The 19,875-nt window shown below is 42.4% G+C and overlaps 2 protein-coding genes across 4 annotated transcripts in view; one reads left to right on the forward strand and one right to left on the reverse strand.

The window, feature by feature from the left end:
* The window catches only part of VPS35L (VPS35 endosomal protein sorting factor like), a 121,236-nt gene that overhangs the window by 38,932 nt on the left and 62,429 nt on the right, over positions 1-19,875 (forward strand). For all 3 annotated transcript variants that reach the window (XR_005016440.1, XM_036825577.1, XM_036825576.1), the window contains exons 10-16: positions 2,799-2,895; positions 3,601-3,648; positions 4,973-5,066; positions 8,692-8,769; positions 9,287-9,409; positions 18,577-18,623; positions 19,430-19,541. Coding sequence is in view for 2 of the 3 variants with exons in the window: in XM_036825577.1 (XP_036681472.1) it covers positions 2,799-2,895; positions 3,601-3,648; positions 4,973-5,066; positions 8,692-8,769; positions 9,287-9,409; positions 18,577-18,623; positions 19,430-19,541 (599 nt within the window). In the remaining variant the exon portion in view is untranslated. The remainder of the gene's footprint in view (positions 1-2,798; positions 2,896-3,600; positions 3,649-4,972; positions 5,067-8,691; positions 8,770-9,286; positions 9,410-18,576; positions 18,624-19,429; positions 19,542-19,875) is intronic.
* On the reverse strand, positions 1,904-2,433 carry LOC118881120 (ubiquitin-40S ribosomal protein S27a-like). Its single transcript, XM_036825591.1, has one exon. The coding sequence runs from the start codon at positions 2,391-2,393 to the stop codon at positions 1,926-1,928; it is 468 nt and encodes a 155-aa protein (XP_036681486.1). The 5' UTR covers positions 2,394-2,433; the 3' UTR covers positions 1,904-1,925.

Below are 19,875 nucleotides of genomic sequence, written 5' to 3' on the forward strand. Positions count from 1 at the left end.
CATAGTGTTGACTGCTATTGGATGTTATCTTGTTTGCATGCTTATTCTTTTCTGTGTTTATTGTGTTTCTTCCCCCACTGGAATGTAAGCTTCATGGGGGCAGGGTCTCTCTTATGTGCTGTTATCTGCCTGGAGCCTAGAATACCACTTTTAGTTGGTTCCTAAGACATTTGTATTGAGCAAATGAAGTAATGTAATACTGAGTTTTCTGTAACATTTTTTTCTTACAGTTTTATTTATTTACTTTTTTCTATAATATTTTAAAGTCCTGCATAACATAATCCTTTTCCTGAATTATCCCTTGAGCTGGAAGGAAAGCCTAAAGCCTTTATATTGCATATGCAGATTATTGTATAGCTTTCAGTCAATGTGTACATGCAGGGCAACTTGCCTTTGGTGTGATGTCCAGCTCTCTCTGGCAGCCCGAATCCCTCTCATCCCACCCTTTGCTGCACTCTGTTCCCTCAACTGGAAAGCAAGAGTTTTTCTTAGATGACCTCAGAGACTTATTTTTGCTTTTGGATCTCAAGTCACATGATTTGGTCATATGAAGGGAAATTAACCCCACCTCTCCCTTTTCCAAAAGGCAAGATTGACAAACGAATTTAAGAATAACCCTTATCTTTTCCTGTCTGGATCTCTTAGAACTTGAAAAAAAGTTACTTTTAAGTGCACGGGTTCAGTCCAGGAAAGGGAAAATGGTAATTTCCCTTCCCTTTGAAAATGGCAAGTGAAAAATTCTCGAATGAACGAAGCATGCCAGAACGTCCAAAGATAGACAAATACTTGAGATTGCAATTCCAGAATATCTGCAGTTGTGATTAGTGACTGTTCTCTGCTCGTGAAATACCTAGAGTTTTATCTTTTTGCTGATTCCATAGACATTTTGATCACCTTAATGGTGTGCTACCAAGTAGCAGAAAGTAGAATCAGGGATGAAAAATGACCCACTGAACAACAAGATGAGACCAACAAGCTAATGTTCATCTGTTATGTTTTATAGTAATTAATTTCTCCTGTTTTGACTGAATCCTGAAAGTGTAAAGCACACCCAGTGGTGGGATCGGGCTCCAATTTGTGTGGAAATCATTTAGAAGAAATAATTTTCATGTGAGAGTTCAACAGTGGTCTTCTTGGTGTTGATGAGTTTTTTGTTGTTTGTTTTTGTTTTCATTTTTCTGTACTCTTTTTCATTCCTTATTAAGATGTATGTCATGATTGGGCTTGGTTGTCAGTGCCAGAAAACTCAAAATCACAATAAGGAAGATCAGGGCTAGTTGGGCAGCCAGCCCGTGGTGCCAGCAATCCTGACTTCTGTCTTGCTCTTGTGGTTCAAGATGGTTATGGAGGTCACAGCCATCGTATCTGCATTCTAGCCGGCAGGAAGGAAGAAGGAATGAAGATCAAGCCCTTTCCCTTACAGCTAATTCCCAGACGTTGCACTTTTGTTTATATCCTGGGACCAGAACTTGGTCACATGGCCACACTGAGCTGCAAGGATGGCCGTATGCCCAGCAGAAAATGAGAGTTCTATTAAAGAGGAAGAGAGTAGATAATAGGCGAAAGTGGCAGTTTTGCCACAAGGTGACTCAAGTCTTAGTGCCATATTGAGCTGGCAGCCTAACTTTGGCTGGTTTCTTGCCTCAGGGTCTTGATTTACCTTTCAAGTCTGGTCCATGTGATATTTAGAGCACAAACACTGATCGATCACATTTAATATTACAGTTGCAGGTTCCTCAAGCATCTGGGATTCTCAACAGTATCACCACAGTTACTGGTGGTACACCACGAACCTCTGGATTAAATTAGAGGCAGTGGCTAAGAATATAGGCTGCGGAGCCAGACTGCCTGAGTTGAATTCTAACTCTTACGTCTGTTTTGTTTTTTTTTTTTTTCATTCATGTCTTTTATTAACCAGTACACAATTACTTGTCTTCTGGTTTGTTGAAACAATAGGTCAGACAACATTTGCCACAATAATGTCTGTCAAAGTGGCTGGCCATAAAAACTCCAGCACCACATTCATCTGAAGGGCACTCCCGACGAAAGCGACTGATTTTGCCATTCTCCTCCACCTTATAGTATTTCAGGACAGCCAGCTTAACCTTCTTTCTCTTACGCTTGTTCTTCCTGGGAGTGGTGTAAGACTTCTTCCTTTTCTTAGCACCACCATGAAGTCTCAACACAAGATGAAGAGTGGACTCCTTTTGAGTGTTGTGGTCAGACAAAGTACGTCCATCTTCCAGTTGCTTGCCAGCAAAGATCAGTCTTTGCTGGTCAGGAGGAATTCCTTCCTTATCCTGGATCTTGGCCTTTACATTTTCTGTTGTATCCAAGGGTTCGACCTCGAGAGTGATGGTCTTCCCCGTCAGGGTCTTCACGAAAATCTGCATATTGGCGGCAGTGCCACCGCAGATGGCGGGTCCAAAAGGAACTCTTACATCGGTTTCCTGTGTGCCCTGGGCAAGTCCCTAAACTTCTCTGTGCCTTGCCCTCTGTGTCTATGAAAGAGGACAATAAAAGTATATAACTTGGAGGGTTCTTGTGGGGATTAGGTGAGCTGATGTCTATAAAGCACTCTGAACAGGGCCTGGCACTTAGAAAGCCTTTGTGTGTCAGCTAACATTGTCACCAATTGTTTCCTAATAATAATGATATTTGGAAGGAAAAACATAGAAGGACTGGGTGCCCCACCCCTTCTTCTGCTCCATTGTAACTTTTTTTTGTTCTAGGACTCATAGCAGCTATAACAGATCCCAAGAATTAGAGGGCTGATAGATATTATTTTTGTTTTACAGATCACTTCTCTCCAGAGAATGTAAATGACACAGCCAAAGAAACATGCTTAAATTGGTTTTTCAAGATTGCTTCCATCAGGGAACTCATTCCGAGATTGTATCCTTTTTTTCTGTCTGATGGTTTTAAAGATAGGCTGCAAGAGTTGCACTGCTAATAGTAGCCATGTCATGGGCTGCCCTGAAATTCCTGTTGAAAATGCAGTTCTGTTACGGTTGCTAGCCTTGAGGTACAGGGCCAGCCACGTTGTCCACGGAAGTCCTTGGACTCTGGCTCTCCCCAGTTTTCTGTTTTTTTACTTTGACTATAGTGCCATGTACCAGGCTTTTGTTTCCCTGAGGAACATTCCCACATTAATTTTCTCAATTAAAATGCTTCATCTTTTTGTGTTTTCTCTGGTTTCAAGAACTTGAAAGGAACAGGGTCAAGCTTCTCTGCACAAACACCAGTGTTGAAGGACAGAGAATTCAGCTTATACACAAATGGAATCTTAGTTCTCTAAGTTTCATCCTTTTCCCCATAAAGCCTCGATTGGAAATGCTCAAAACCCAGTTTAAATTTCAGCATGCAACCATAAATCAGTGTACAACGTTTTCCAGATTTTATTTTAAATAAATATAAAACCTTGAAAACCAAATATAGAAACCACAAGCCACTCACTAATTTAATTCTCTGGATTGTTGAGAGTCACTGTGGCCCCCTCTCCTGAAGACACACCTAGTTCTCTGCATGAATAGTTTAGGCTTTTCCCCATAGGGAACAGACCATCTGGAAAATGTCTCCCTTAACAGAATGTTTTTGTAGCTATGTGGAAGCATCCATCCTGAAGTGTAACAAGTTCCTCTCCAAGACGTAAGGCTCTTCTTTAAGTCCGGGACCATACGTTTCCAAAAAATTTCTCTCTCATATGTGCCTGTGCACACACATGCACACACATGCTAATGACGATGTAATAGTAGCTGTCATTCTTTGAGTACTTAGTGTGTAGCAGATCTGGTGTTAAGCACCTTCCATCCGTTTTCTCGTTTAATCCAAATGAAAACTTAATAAAGTAGAGACAGCTTTTTAATCTCCATTTTACAGAGAAGAAAACTCAAGCTGGGAGAGGTTGGTTGACTAACTCACAGAAGTTCAGCTCAACTGTATTTGAATCCTAGCTCTGCTATTACTAGCTGTGTAGTCTTGAGAAAGTTACTTAGCATCTCTGACCCCCAGTCTCCTCTGTGAACAAGGCCCTAAGATGGGGTCTGTGAGGGTCCGGTGAGCTGGGCACACCACACTGGGAGTGACACCCGTGGGCCCTCACTCATTGCCTTTGCTGCTGCTGTCCAAGATGATGTCAGAGGGAAAAGCCTTTGCCCCTAAGCCCTTTGCTACTCTGGGTCACCTCGGACATTGTACTGAGAGTAGTTTTGCAGAGCCGGGAGAAACCAGCTCTGCTTTCTGCAGAGCTGCTGAAATACTGAGTGGTGTTGGATACCGTCTAGATAATCAACTCCTCAAAGCCATGGGCTGACTCACGGCGCTCTGAGGAATAGTTGGGTTGGACTTAGAATGTGTACCAAATGTGTTTGACTGGGATCTGGGGATGCCTGGGGGAGTGTGGGGGGATAACATGGTGCTGAAGAAAGAGTTATTTTGCCTCACCAGTTGGGGGAGAATAATGCCCAAGGCAGATGGAAGCCCCACGTGGCAGGAGGAATAAATAAGTCACAGCTCACACTGAGGGCGATGCTGATGTTAGCCTGAGGTGCTAGGTGTCAGGTGCTAGGAAGGGGCGGGGCACAGGGCAGCAAATCAGTACCAAAGGAATATAGATACGACGAAAATATCAAGAAGGTCAAGGAGTGACCTGTGAATGGAAAATAATTGGGGGACAAAAATCGTTAAATTAGTAAAATAAATGTGACCTCAAGCAGGAAAATGTGAAGGTTAGACTCCAGCACTGAGCGAATGGTAGAGATAAAAGAAACCATTCAAAGAATGAATCGTGGCAAGAGAGAAAGACTCTTGTTACATGGCCTTAGAAGACTCAAACTTTGACCTTGGTTTCGTTCTGAAGCTTGATTTTCCCCCCTGCATTTAGGAACTCTAGCTTTATTTTTATTAAAAAAAAATGAAAGAACAGAGAGTTCTCCCGCGGGGTGTAATGCTGCCGTCTTTTTGTCTCTAACAGGGGGATTTCAGAGTGTCTGCCCCGGCTGACTTGCATGGTCCGAGGGATCGGGGACCCTCTGGTGTCGGTGTACGCCAGGGCTTACCTGTGCAGGGTAAGCTGCGTCCCTGCACTCGCGCCTGTGACCGTGTCCTGTCCCCTCTAATGTTCACGCTTCTCCCTCCCTGCCACCTCACCAGTCACTGGAAGAAGGACTTTATTAGCTGCTAATTTTAGAGCACAGCTTGTTCACAGAAAGCAGAGCTGTAGGATTCCTTTTAAAAATTAATTTCGAAGTAGACCCACTTACCAGTAACTCTAATTAGGGGGTGTTTAAGGTCATCTTCTTACAAATGAACTAAGTTTCAGAACTAATTGTTTCTCCCTTCTCGCTGGGAAGGAGGCTCCCACAGCCTTTCGGCTGATAGGTTGCTTTTCATTGACTCGAAACATGCTTTCCCTTTGTCTTTGAATTCGATTGTTTTATTGGTTTTTTGGTCTCCGTATTAAAGAGTTGGATTGGAGTGCGAGTTGGTGAGGGCTGTCTGGGAGGGAGAGGCGCTCCTGGTGACGGCGGGCATCAGGGTCTGTGTCGCCTGGCCTTGGAGGGCTTCTCTGCTGGTGAGGATTGTAAATCACTCAGCCTTTCTCTCCTTTAAAGCACCGTGAAGCTCCTACTTAAAACTAGTAAGTTTTTCATTTATGAAAAATGCACCCTGTGGAGAGTTTACAGTCGTTTTTCTTCAACTCACATGGGGCCTTTGCCTCTGTCAGCTTTCCGTGGGAATCCCCCTTGCTAGTTCCATTGGCATTGTTCACCTTTAGAGAGGGGTCATTGCCCCTGTTCTGTAGGGTCCTGATGAACCCCAGACTTCCTTGAGGACAAAGCTGCAGTTAGAGACCTCCCTCTCCCCTGCTAGTGATCATCAATACCAAGAAATCAGAAGGCGAGGACCGTAGCCTTTGATCTGCTTCTTTTATGTGACGTCTAACAAATGACAGAAGCCCTGTGGTCTCCAGTGTCACAAAGAAATCAAAGTCATTGCCCTCAGAGTGAGTAGCAGACATCCTTAGGAAGGATACTTTTTCTAGGTCCACTCCCTGATAAGGGAGAAAAGAAAAAAAGGAAGAAAGAAAAAGCTTTCCATTTAAGGGCACTTGCTCCCTCGTAGTAACCGAGGCCAAAGTATTTATGCATTGCCATCTGCTTGAAACTTGGCATGGATTTTTCATACAGGAATATCAGATATGTTTCCTGGAGCTTCAGCTTTGGAATATCGGGAGCTTGAACGCTCCAGCCGTGTCAGCGTTTGCTGAGGGCCTATTGTTTGCAAAATACTGCTGGATCCTGTGGTGGGATATAAGGATACTATCGCTTGTGTATTTGTGCTCTGCTGCCTTTCCCCTGGTAGGACACATCACATTCTTTGAACTCACCTTGACGTCAGTAATAGTAGAATAATAGAGATCTAGAATCTCAGTGTGTCTTATGACACACAGTTATTAAACAGAAATCAGAAAGTGGGTGGAAATATTCATTACTTACAAACCTGTTCCAGTTTTAAAGTTTGAAGTAAGGTATACAACCTAGTGAAAGATGATATTTGTTGCATATAACGTGCCTTTGCATGACAGATGCAACTTTAAAACTCAGTGGCAATGAGGAGAGATTACAGACCCATCCTAGGAAAGCTGGTGGTGAGATGTGCTGTATCCGAAATCATTTGTGTCAATTTAGGCAGAGCACTGATTCCCCTGGTTGGGTAGTTACTGAAAATCTTTTGATATAAAAAGAAGGAGACAGTGTGCATTAGTAAGGATTCTTTCAATTGCAAGTGGCAAAACCCCAATTCATAGTACTTCGAAGCAAAAGGGGGGAAATTGTTGGCCTTTGTGTCTGAAGAGCCTGGGGTAGTGCATGCATGGCAGACCCAGGGCCCCCAAACCATGTCAAGAATTGTCTCCTCCCTCATTGCTCAGCTCTGCTCTCCTCTGTGTGACTTCACTCTGAGGCTTTCTTTTTCCATATGGTGGAAAGGCTTCCATCCTCTTGACTTAGGAACTCCAGTGGCAAGAGTGCCTTTTCCTCAGTAGTTCCAGCCAGAGTTTCAGGGCAGAAACTCACTGCACCACCTTGGGTCCCTTGTCCATAGATAGACCAGTCACTGTGGCCATGGGATGGGATATGCCTACTGACTGAGCCTGGGTCACGTGCCCACCCCTGCAGATCAGGGTTGGCTGGGTCCGGCTCTGCCACAGACCTCCTGGTCTGAGAGGGAAGTTTGATTCCCCAAAGGCAAATCCACTTTACTGATTCCAGAAACAGAGGGAATGAATGCTAGGCAGGCAGAAACAGCAGATGGAAATCATGAGTAACTACCCTTGCTACTCTAGGTAGAAATCTTCTAGACCCAAGCAGATTTCCAAGCTGCTCATTTCGCTTTATGGGACGAGATAAACAAAACCCAAAGGCAGTGAGTAGGCAGGGCATGGGGAGACCTCAAAGCTGTTCATTAAAGGAAAGTATGATTAACTCCTAAGTCATGGCCACTTCAGTTCCTCTCCACCGCTTGTCCACTGGGCTTTTTTTTTGCTGTAGCCTAACAAATAATTATTGCCTTTTCTACAAAATGATTAGTGGAAGGAAAGACAATAGAATCAGAACACAGTAGAAGTGGATCTGACATTTGTTGTTAGTATTTTTTTTTTAATCTCTGTGCCTGTCCTTGGAAGCATCCCCAACAGCCATAGAGCTGCCCTTGGAATTTACCGCCCCAGTGGATCTTGCATAATTATTCTCAAAGGAATTCTTTACAGACATCTAAAAATCCTCGTTATCATGAATCTTCATGACCTCTGGGTAGGGGGGAGGTGAGTGGCAGGAATCTGTCCCCCTTGGAAGGAACCAGGTCCCAGAAAGCAACTCCCCTTACAAAGTTGTTTTTGTGCTAAAGCAACAGTGTGGAATTGAGGTGTATTCGAGGAGCTCAGTTTAAGGAACATTATGATGCTTTGTTTTGTTTTAAGTACTTGCACTCCCTGCCGTAGCTGAGACCTTCAGTTTTCCATCCAACCCTAGGGCTCTGGCCGCCTTCTCTATGATTAGCAAATTTTTTCAGCTGAAAATGTTACCATCTTTTTAAAACAATGAACGAAGGAACCAATGGATTACAGCATTGTTGGGCTTCATGCTTGTCTAATAAAAAACTGATTAAAATACATCAAAATTTATGTCTGCTTCCATGACTGCCCAGCAAAGAATGAATCCATGTATTTTAACAATGCAACAGTGAAGTCCCAGCTGACTCTCCTACATACCAGAATCTTTTTGCTTCATTTAATAAGTACAGCCACATGTGTGTTTATCATTTTTTAGAGAGGAAGAGAATATCATATACACGATCTTGAGAGTACATTTCTCCTTAGTGCTGTATTGATTTGTTCCCTTGGTCATCTGTTCAGTCATACTTTCATTACCTTTGGGAAATTGCTAAGATGATTACTGCAAATGTTGCCCTTTTTTCATTAAAAATAGCTTCTGTGGTTTTTCTTATAAAAGCAAGATATGCTTATTGAATAAGAAAACAGATAAGCAAAAAGAATAAAAGTTAACTTTCTGGACCTCTCTGCCTATATCTATCTATATGTATATTTTTAATTTACAAAAATGACCTCACTGTATATGTTATTTACAACCTGTTTTTCCATGGTCAAGGTAATTTCATTTTGATTGGCTATAGGTGGGCATGGAAGTGGCTCCACATCTCAAAGAAAGCCTAAACAAGAACTTCTTTGACTTCCTCCTCACATTCAAACAGGTAAGAGTACACTCTCAATCAGAGCAGCTAATTGATGTAATAGCTACATGATCACAAATTCATAAAACCCAGTTGGTTTTCCAAGTCGAGATTGCCTTAAAGTTCTTTGAATGTGTAAACCCTATAAAATTACACTCGAGTCTGTTACACACAATTAAAATGTGCTGATTGTACTGAACAAGCGGAGAGGATTAATATGCATGTGTTAATAGGAAACGTCTCCCGTTGATCAGCCTTTCTTCTTAGCATCTGGTGGCTCCATTTTTATCAGGTTACTTCTCTGCACAGCACACATTCCCAGAGCAGCTCGGCCTGGTGACATGGGAAACTTTGTGTGTTTTTTCTAGTTTAAAAAAACCCTGAGGAAAAAAAAAAAAAAAAAACAAAACCCTGAGAAACCAGGCTAGTTCTCTCGGGGCCGTCCAAATGCTTGCAGCAATGCGCAGTCTGTGAGTTCCATGCTCTTCGTTTATTATGTGACTTCCCCTCTTTTGAGTGTTTATTTGGTCTCCTGTAGATTCACGGCGATACGGTCCAGAACCAGCTGGTGCTCCAGGGAGTGGAGCTTCCATCCTACCTCCCCTTGTACTCGCCTGCCATGGACTGGATCTTCCAGTGCATTTCCTACCATGCCCCTGAGGTAACTGCCAGGTGGCTTCAGTGTGAAGCTCACCACCAAGGAGGGCTCCTCTCTTCTGTGTCATAACAACCCCTACACCTGTGTGCCCAGTGACATAATCAGGGCCCTTTCATAACGGCTCACTGTTGTGACTGGTTCTGCACTCAGCACTTTTCCTGCCTTGCCTTGTTTACCAACTCTGGGAGGGGGATGTGGGGGCCCAGAGAGGCCAAATACCTACATAAGGTCACACAGCTAGAAAGTGGCGGTGACTGGATGCAAACCCATTGAGTCCGACTCCAGGGCCAGCAGGCTTCTTTGCCTCTTCACTAACCTTCATGCACTCCTTTTGGGTTGATAATAAGTTAATAAAGTCGTAAAGCAGATAATATTTTCTCCATTTTATGGAAGGAACGTGAAACTCAGATACGTAATTGCTCTTATAAATTCTTTTTTCTTTTCTGTTTTGTCTAATTGAAGCATTGTCAGGGATTAAAGTGAAGTCAGAATCATAGCAGAAATACTCTTTTTCTTCCCTAAGACTGAGAAGCAATTTCAGTGGAACACCAGTTCAGATTGTCGTAATAACTGTGATAGATGAAGCTTCTGTTGTCTTCTCGTTGATGGTTGAGAATTTATTCTTTGTGAGGGAAAGAGACTTTGCTACAAAACAAGGATATTTGGAGTAAAGCAAAATTCAAATCCACCTGTCTTTTCCCTGTATCTGCAAACACATATTGACAGCTGTTAAGAAAAAAAAGATACGACTTTGACTAAGCAATCCACTTTTTAAAATATACAGTAGAAATAACTTGATGAGTGCATAAACACACACACATACACATGTGTAGCTGCGTTCACGCTAGTGAAACAGTGGAGACAACCATCAGAAGGGGATTGGTTAAATTATGGTCTGTGTACTCAGTGGAATGTTACGGGGCCATTTAAGATGATGGAGACCCACGATGGAGTACACACTGATGTAAGGGGTGCTCAAGTGAAAAAAGAAAGTTACACCTGTTACTGTGTGTGTCCTAAGTGGTAGTGTGGCCTGGTGTTCAAGTGTGGGCCCTGAAGTTGGGGTGCCTAAATCTGAATCTCAGCTCTGTTGCTTACAGCTTTCGGACTAAAGCAGAGGTCAAGTCACTTGTCCCTAATCACTCAGCTTTCTTCTTTATCTGTGAAATGGGAGCAGTAATAATTCCTGTTTTCAAGTCTACTGCAGGGATCAAACAAGACAGTCCATTTACAGTGCTTAGTGGAGAGCCCCACACACAGCGCTTGAATGTTTGTTGTGTCATTGGGATTGCAAACGTGATTTTCATATCTGCACAAGAGAATTGGGAGAGAGATATGACAAAATATCGCTGGAGGGCAAGATTTTGGATCGTCTTAACTTATTTTTCTTGCCCTGTTTTTTAACTTTTCAGCAAGTATAATGTCTTGCATATATTTAAAATTTTTCCAAATCCTAAAGTATGAGGAGAAAAATAGGGACATCTCATATTTCAGGTGAATTTTTTACCATTGAGTAAATTGATTTTAAATCAAGCAAGTTTAACAGAAGATTCTTTGAAAACCTGCCAGCCATTCCCTGTGATCTTTAGTGTAGTCTCAGCAACCACACGCTGGCCCAGGCTCCTGGGAAGAGGTATCATGAACTTGACCAGTTCAGCTGAATGACTGAAACCTATGAGCAAGACCGAATCATTTGAAAATGAGAACACTTATTTTTTTCTCCTTACTTTAATGAGAAGCAAAATTGGATTAAAAACAAAAAGGACATGTCATAAGGCATTCTTCCTTTTAAGTGCCGGTAATCTCAAAGGATGGCAGAAGCTGGGAGTAGAGCTTTCCTGGGGAGTCAAACTCTAGGAAATCATTATTGCACTAGAAGAAGTGATTAAAAAAATTAGGTCACCTGAATAATAATAAACTCTGATTCTTGGGGCGTTTAAATAAGGAACTTGCAGTGTCTCATAAAAAAAGTCATTTTCAAAATGTGGAAGAATTAATGTCAGTGTGGAGGGTGGTGAAGATGTGTGTGGCAATATGAGACCTAAAAGCTCTTTGACAGTGGCTGGGATGTGTCCACCGGGGAGTTGGAGCTGTGTGTGTCTGTAAGAGGCCACGCCTCCAGAATATATAGGAGTTTGTCTGCAGCAGCTGGCAATACACATGACAGGTAGGTGAGAGAGAGGAAGGGAGAACTATCTAGATGAGAGAAGGGAGAAATGCCTTCAGCTGCAAATATCTGACATACGAAATTTCAGATCGAAACTGAAATATCAAATCCCTTCCCCCCAAAAAATCAAGGAGTGATTATTCAAAAAGGCTTTTTTGTTGTCATTTAAAGACAGGATTTTTTCCCCTTATACAATTAAAATTAGAGTAAGTAAAAAACATTTATGCCCCCAATTTTAGGCACATTATGCAGAGAAAAAAGTAACCGTTTCATAAAACCTGCTTTTGGGCAATGAAAACGAATCCCTTGATAAGCTTCTCGTCATTTTCAGCAGCTTTTTATCTTGTCTGGTATGGAATCCCATGATCACTTGCTAAGCTGTGTGATGCAGGTTGTCACCGTTGAAGGAGGGAAGAGGAAAGTGGTAGAGGCTGGGGCAGGTAGTCGGGCAGACCTGGGTTCAAACTGTGGCTGTGTTGCCTTGGGCTGCTTTACCTCTTGTGTTTCAGTATTACCAGCTGTAAAATGGGGCCAATAATAGAACCTTCCTCGAAGGGCTCTTACGAGATGACTGATAGTGCGCGTCAAGCGCATGGCCAAGAGCTGGTGCGTGGTAGGCAGCAGGCAGATGGGGGTGGTTACCATGGTTGTCTTTGACCTTAACAGCAGATGGGGGCCTGGACTGACTTGAAGGCCAGGAGATGAGCAGAGGGGCAGTAAGGAGGGGTTGAGGGACGGGACCTGTATAGACGGACAAGTAAGAGGCATAATAAGGAGACAAGCGTTACTGGAGAAGAGTGAGGAACGAGGCTGACTGGGAGTGGCTCAGGCAGAGGCTGTTGAACATCATGTCGTGGAGACCAGGCAGCGCTTGAAGATTTTCGATCAGGGGAATAATTTGAAAAAAGTGGTGCTTGAAGATCAAACTGGCAGAAGCATATGAGATGGATTAGAGGAGAACTATTTGGTAGCCATGGAAAAAGCAAGAGGCAGAAGGGATGGGAGAGTACATATTCATTGGAAAGAATTTGGAAAAGACAGAAAGGTTAAGAGGAGAAAAGGAGCCACCTAAAATTCTGTCATGAATAACTGGTCACTGTTAACGTTTTGGTGCATTTTCTTTTTAATATTGCTCTCTCCACTTTCATTCTTGCTCTGTAATTGTGTTTTGTAGATGAGAAATATTTCCTGCATGATTTCATGATGCTTTTCCCTCACTTAACATTATAACAAATACCTACTGTTAGGAAAATCGTGTGACCTTTCAGGAGGAGTTGAGAAGGCAGTGCTGGTTGGCTGTGAAGAATGGAGCAGGGAGACGGGGCAGAGATGCTGCTAGGCTTTGAGCCCTTAACCACCTCTTTCTGAGGCTCCCTCTGCCATGCGCCCCACAGGCACCCCTCGTTTTGTTGTGCTGTGCTTTATGAGCACTTCGCAAATAGTGCATTTTCATAAATTGAAGGTTTGTGGCAACCCTGCGTCGAGCAAGTCTATTGGTGCCATTTTTCTAACAGCATTTTGCTCACTTTGTGTCTCTGTGTCACATTTTGGTAATTCTTGCAATATTTCAAACTTTTTCATTATTATTTGTTATGGTGACCTGTGATCAGTGATCTTTTTTTTTTTTTTTAAACTTTTTTTTTTTTTAATTTTTATTTATTTATTTATTTATTTAAATTTATGGCTATGTTGGGTCTTCGTTTCTGTGCGAGGGCTTTCACTAGTTGTGGCAAGGGGGGGCCACTCTTCATCGCTGTGCGCGGGCCTCTCACTATCGCGGCCTCTCTTGTTGCGGAGCACAGGCTCCAGACACGCAGGCTCAGTAATTGTGGCTCACGGGCCCAGCCGCTCCGCGGCATGTGGGATCCTCCCAGACCAGGGCTCGAACCCGTGTTCCCTGCATTAGCAGGCAGATTCTCAACCACTGCGCCACCAGGGAAGCCCGATCAGTGATCTTTGATGTTACTATTGCAAAAAAAAGTACGACTCACTGAAGGCTCAGATGATGGTTAGCATTTTTTAGCAATAAAATATTTTTTAATTAAGGTACGTACATTTTTTTAGACATAATGCCATCGCACATATGATAGACTACAGTATAGTGTAAACATAACTTTTATTTGCACTGAGAAACCAAAATATTCGTGTGACTTGCTTTTTTGAAATATTCACTTTATTGCAGTGCTCTGGAGCAGAACCTGCAATATCTCTGAGGTCTGCCTGTATTAGTTACTTTACTTGGGCTATCTTAATTCACTCTCAGAGCTTCCCCAAGCTAGGTGTTGCTGTTATCCCCATTTTACAGATGAGGTACCTGAGGCTTACAAACTTCTTACAGTCACACAATTAGAAAGAAGTCATGTAGCCATTTTGGCAGTGACTGAAACCAACAGATTTGTTCCCTTGACTGCTTTAGACTCTTTCTTTCTAGGTATCTCCTGTTAACTGCTACATTTTAAGGTGGGACTTGAACAGATTGACCCATGGGACTGCTACTCCGATGGTCGTACTATAAGTTGCCCTTTAAACATTCTAATACATGATTAGGCTAGTAATGCAAATCTAAGACTAGTCTTGGTCAGTGATAAATCCCTCTCAAGCATACAGGTGTGTTATTTTCATTCTTTTGAATTAGGGAAAAATCCCCAGAGAAAGATAAATAATAGGAAAAATTAAAAATTTCTCATTTTACTACCTGGGGTATAAAATTTCTTTTTATTCACACTGAAATATTTTATTTCTTTGAGACTTGAGCCACATTAACTCTGGATTGGAGGAAAGGTATTAGCTTTTAAGATTAGTTTATTATTTTGCCTGCTATTTTGCATGTTTGTTTCATCTAGAAAAATAAGGAAAATGTGATATGTGTATCATTTAGTTCACTTTTTTTATGGAGCAATAATTGTAAATGCTGATTGGAAGGCTATTTAGTAAAAGTATAAGTACATATCTTCTGAGCACTCTGGGCTGCATATGAGTTAATCTCAGTTTAGGAAACAGAAATGTGTTATTGACCCAACTTCTTTTTTCTTTTCCTATACTTTTGAAGTGGGTAGATAACCCTAATCTGGAGATAACCTTAAAAATCCAGTAGTTAAATGTGATGGTGGCTATACAAATCCAAATATGTTAATGAAATGTCACAAAGATATACCCTTTCCCCCACAAAAGAAAAGGTGCATGAAAAACCTGGTGAAATAGTCTAGCTAATTATATTATACCAATGTCAGTTTCCTGATTTTGACAATGCACTATAGTTATGTAAGGTGTTACCACTTGGGGAAGCTGGGTGATGGTACCCAGCACCTATACTATTTCTGCAATTTCTCATGAGGCTATAATTGGTTAAAAATAAAACATTTAAAAACTTCATCAATTTGGAGCAGTTTGAAAAATAGTTACATACATGATGTGGATTCCTCAGGCATTAAAAAGAATGAGGTAGATTTGTGTGTACTAACATGGGAGGAGGGAGGCCCATGCTAGATTCTTGAGTAAAAAAGGCAAATTGTAGCTCAATATGTATAAGACTATCCATTTTTGTAAAACAGAACAAGTCTTCTACAACAAAAACTACGTATTCATAGGGCATAGACAAAGGCCTAGAAGGATAAACACCAAATGTTGACACTGGTGATCCCTAGGAAGTGGGGGTTGGGAGGGAGGGCACTCATAATTTACTTGATACATGACAATATTATTTGAACTTCTGTCCATAAGCATTTCTTATTTTTATAATTTTTATAAAAAACAAATATATAAACAAACGAAATGTAGGGGCCTAATGAATCTTCAAGTTCTGATGTGTCTGTGAACATATATTCGGAGCTGCAAGTTTTTCAATGGTTTATCTCAGCCAGTAGGCTTTTTTCAGTCGCAGTCTGCTTTGAACTGTTGTTCATCTTGTTCTTGCCAAAGATAATCAATCCTGTCACTTCTCAGAAAAAAAAATTAATAACCTCTAACAGACCTTCCTGGGATCTATATAGCATTTGCCTCCTGGACACTTAAGGGTAATGACAATGAGCCCTTTTTTTTTTTTAAGTTATATTATCGGATGCATTTTTAATGCATTCATCTCCTGTGAAAAGAGAACTTTTAAAGCATTTGTCTTGTCTTAATGGCCAGAACACTTTGTCCATATGTTAGCATTTGCCCTATTTCGTCTTTTCAGAAGTGGTGGGCCAAGATAGCTCATTCATTTGTGCATGTGTGTGCACATGTGCACTTGCATGTGTGTGTATGAAAGAGAGAATAAGCATCCAAGGTCATGGATTTCTGTCTGATTTCCTCACTGCTATTCCCAGTGCCTAAAATAGTGGCTAGTACATTAAAGTTGCTTCACAGGCAGGTGTTGAGTGAGTGATTATTTGTGCATGTTAAGGAGTATCAATGTGATCATTATAAGAATATCTCTTTCCCAGTCTTCCCAGAAACTACTTTGATATTGGTCTTCATGAATGACTTTTCAAATATTAAATCCCCATGAATGGGTTGGGGAAGCCATTTGTGACATTGTCAATTTTATCATCAATTGGGATGCTGGCTGCAAGGAACAAACACCTAACTGGCCCTTCAAAAATAATTCAGTGTGTTCTGTTGAATAACAAGTGAAGGCTCTGGGCCAGGCAGGTTCTGTTCTTCTCTCTGCTCTGCCATCCCCAGATAGCAGCAAAGTGACTGTAGCCATTCCACACATCATGTCCAGACATGGCAGCATCCGAAGGCAGAAAGATGGGGAGTCTTCAGTTCCTCTTTAAGAACAACTTTGGGAATTCCCTGGCGGTCCAGTGTTTGGGACTCGGCGCTTTCACTGCTGAGGGCCTGGGTTCAATCCCTGGTTGAGGAACTAGGATCCCACAGGCCGTGCAGTGTGGCCAAAAAAAAAGGAAACTTTTCCTCTTAAGCCCCCATCTAAGTAGCAAGAAATGGGTCATGTGCCCTGTCTAAACTCACCACTGGCAAGGGGAATGGGACCACCGTGATTGGCTTGGGCCTGTATTACTTTGCTTAGTATGTTTGGGCTGCTCTAAGAAAACACCACAAACTGGGTGGCTTATAAACAACAGAAATTTATTTCTAATGGTTCTGGAGGCTGGGAAGTCCAGGATCAAGATGCTGGCAGATACAGTGTCTGGTGAGGGCCTACTTCCTTGTTCATTGACAGCTGTCTTCATGCTGTGTCCTCACATGGCAGAAGGGACAAGGGAGCTTTCTTGGGCCACTTTTATAAGAGTACTAATTCCATTCATAAGGGCTCCGCCCTTAAGACCTAATCACCTCCAAAAGACTCCACCTTCTAACACCATCAACTTGGGAATTAGGTGGCTATTCAGACCTTAGCAGGCTTCCATAATAGACTGGGTAGCTTAAACAACAGAAATTTATTTTCTCAAAGTTTTGGAGGCTGGAAAGTTCAAGATCAAGGTGCCTGCAAGGTTGGTGTCTGGTGAGGCCTTTCTCCTTGGCTTGCAGTCTACTGTCTTCTCACTGTGTCCTCTCCTGGTCTTCTCATCGGTGCATGTGTGTCCCTAGTCTCTCTTCCTCTTCTTATAAGGACACCAGTCCTGTTGGATTAGGGCCGCACTCTTATGACCTCACTTAACATTAATTAACTCCTTAAAAGCGCCATCTCCAAACACAGTCACGCTGGGGGTTAGGGCTTCAGCATATGAATTTGGACGGGACATAATTCACTCCATAACAGGACCCAACCTGATTTTTGTTGGCAGAGACAGAAATCTGAATAAAATCAGGGTTCTGGGGTTAGGGGTACTGACAGTATCTCCACAAGCAACAATCACCTTAATTATTCAGGCAACACCCAGGATACAGAGGGACACAGCTGGAAAGGGTAGAATTTCACTAAAGAAGACTCATTTTATCTTTTGCCTTCCGGACCAGACTTAGGTACAAATCTCATTTCTACCACTTAGTAGGAAGTGGCTTAACCTAGCTGAGTTTCGGCTTCCTCGTCTGTAAAGTGGTGATAATTGACATGGGCCTCAAAGGCCATTGTGAAGAGTACATGGGAAAAGGTATGTAAAGCGCTTAGCCCAGTGCCCAGTGCTGTGTGCCTGGTGAGTGCTCAGTGTGGATGCTGCTGTTATCAGCTCTTTTGTCTTGGGATTGACCTTGCCTGTGCCATTCAAAACCTTCCCCAAACCACTGCCCTATTGGATACTTCTTCCATTGATTTTTTTAAAAAATAGGAGCTCTTTTAAAGATACGTAATTGTCTTAAGATAGCTCTAAAGCCATTAACAGTATCCCAATGAGTAAAACATTTACTTCCTTTTGGGGAAAAAAATGTCCTTCAAAATGCATGGAGAGGAAGTATAGTGAAGAGCATGGCCCTTGATGCCCGACTGCCCAGGTCACATCCAGCCCGCCGTAACTAGCTGTGTCACCTTGGCCCAAGCACATCACTGTTCAGTGGCTTGGTTTCTCATCTGTGAAATGGGAGAATAGAGAGCCTGCCTCATGGTGGTTGTGAGAAGTGACATCATGAGTGCCATGTGCTTCTCACCGTGACTGGCCAGCACCAAGTACTGGCCAAGTGTTTGTTATTTGTTTTACTGAGAATTTCACAGACACCTCGTGAAATGGGGAGGAACAAGGGGGGTCTAGAGGAGGTGAGGAGTAAAGCAATTTTCATTCTTGGTGCCCTAGAGCATAGGAGGTACCACTCTCATCATCCTGCAGTAATCTGTAGGTGGGATGGTACCACCAGTATCATCTACCTAAGGATGAGGAAAAGTAGTTGGTGAGACTGGATTTGAACCCAAGTGTGCCTGAGGCCAGGGCCCCAGCTCTTATCCATTATACTAAATGCCACAAGAGTGAGCTTGTTTTCTCCTCCATCCTCCCCATCCCTGCCAGGCACTGAGATAGAAATGGGCATGTGGCTGTATTTATTTTAGAGTATTGCTTTGGAAATCTGTTCATGAGAAGTGTTGCTTTAGATCCTCCAACTTGATGGTTTTTATTATTTTTTTAATTAGGCTCTGCTAACCGAAATGATGGAGAGATGTAAGAAACTAGGAAACAAGTAAGTATTTTGAAATTCATAAAGCCTGTGTTTGAAAATGGAGTTGGTTGCTTTTTTTTGAGGTTGGCATGCTTGCATGGGCAAGAGGGCCAACAGAGAAGCAGGATAGCATGGAGGTCAGGAATGCTGGAGTCCAGTTGCCTGGCTTCAGATCTTGGCTCCACTCTTTCTTAGCTTTCTGACCTTGGGTCACTTACTTTGACCCCTCTGTGCCTCCATCTCCTCATCTGTAAAATGGGTATAATAATAGTTCTTTCCCTGTGGGCCTGTGATAAGTGATTAGGTCAGGATAAAATTGATTGCTGTCTACCAGGCATAAGAGGTTTCTCCTCTGCTCTCCTTTTGGTGGCAGATGTGTGAGCAGCCTGGCATGGGTTTTGTTCACCACTGTGTCCCTAGGTCCTAGAACAGTGCTTTTCATAAGAGATGTGGATATATATTTGCAGCTTGGATCAATATTCTTACTTAATATTTAGTTTTATTTGTACACTGAAGGCTCAGTTTTCTTCTGTTTAAATGGATTTGATTACTTTCTTATTTACCTGTCCATCCATTGATCCATCTACCCATTCACTCATCCATCCACCCATCCATCCATTCTTCCAGTCAGTTGAATATTAAGTTCTGAATATGCATAAAACACCGAGTTAGTCTCTAGAGGTTGCCTTTTTACTCCAGTCGTCTTATTTTTCCACCCTTACCATTAAAGGGCTGTCAGTCATCTTTCCCAACAACATACGTCCTAAAATGAAAGCGACTGTCATTAAGGGGAAGCTCTGCTGACGTGGGGCATGTGTGTCTTTCAGTGCCTTGCTGTTGAATTCCGTAATGTCAGCTTTCCGGGCCGAGTTCATCGCCACAAGGTCCATGGATTTCATTGGCATGATTAAAGAGTGCGATGAGTCTGGTTTCCCCAAGGTAGGCTCTTGACTTAATGCTTAGCGGAGAACAAATAGGCAGTGTTTGCCCAGTAGCTCCCCAGGGAGAGAGAGTTCGGAGTCAGGGGCAGCTCCAGCCAACAGGAAAACAAGCGAAGGCTCTGCTTCTGAAGAGTACGATGGAGAATGAGTTAGCGACTGGGGTTGTGAGACACGTGTAATTGCCGCGAGTCAGGCCTCCTTGAGTCCTAAATCTGTCAAATTAGCTCACTATGAAATATTTAGGAAGAACTTTGGTCTTACATCCTTAAAACTATATCTTCAGTCATTATTTATGAAAAGCTTTGTCCAGGAGAATATTATGGCCCACAGAT

This window comes from Balaenoptera musculus, chromosome 15 (genome assembly GCF_009873245.2).
Source record: "Balaenoptera musculus isolate JJ_BM4_2016_0621 chromosome 15, mBalMus1.pri.v3, whole genome shotgun sequence".
Classification (NCBI taxonomy): domain Eukaryota; kingdom Metazoa; phylum Chordata; class Mammalia; order Artiodactyla; family Balaenopteridae; genus Balaenoptera; species Balaenoptera musculus.

Excerpts from the sequence above, each read along its gene's own strand:
- LOC118881120 (XM_036825591.1), bottom strand. The coding sequence starts at position 2,393 with ATGCAGATTTTCGTGAAGACCCTGACGGGGAAGACCATCACTCTCGAG.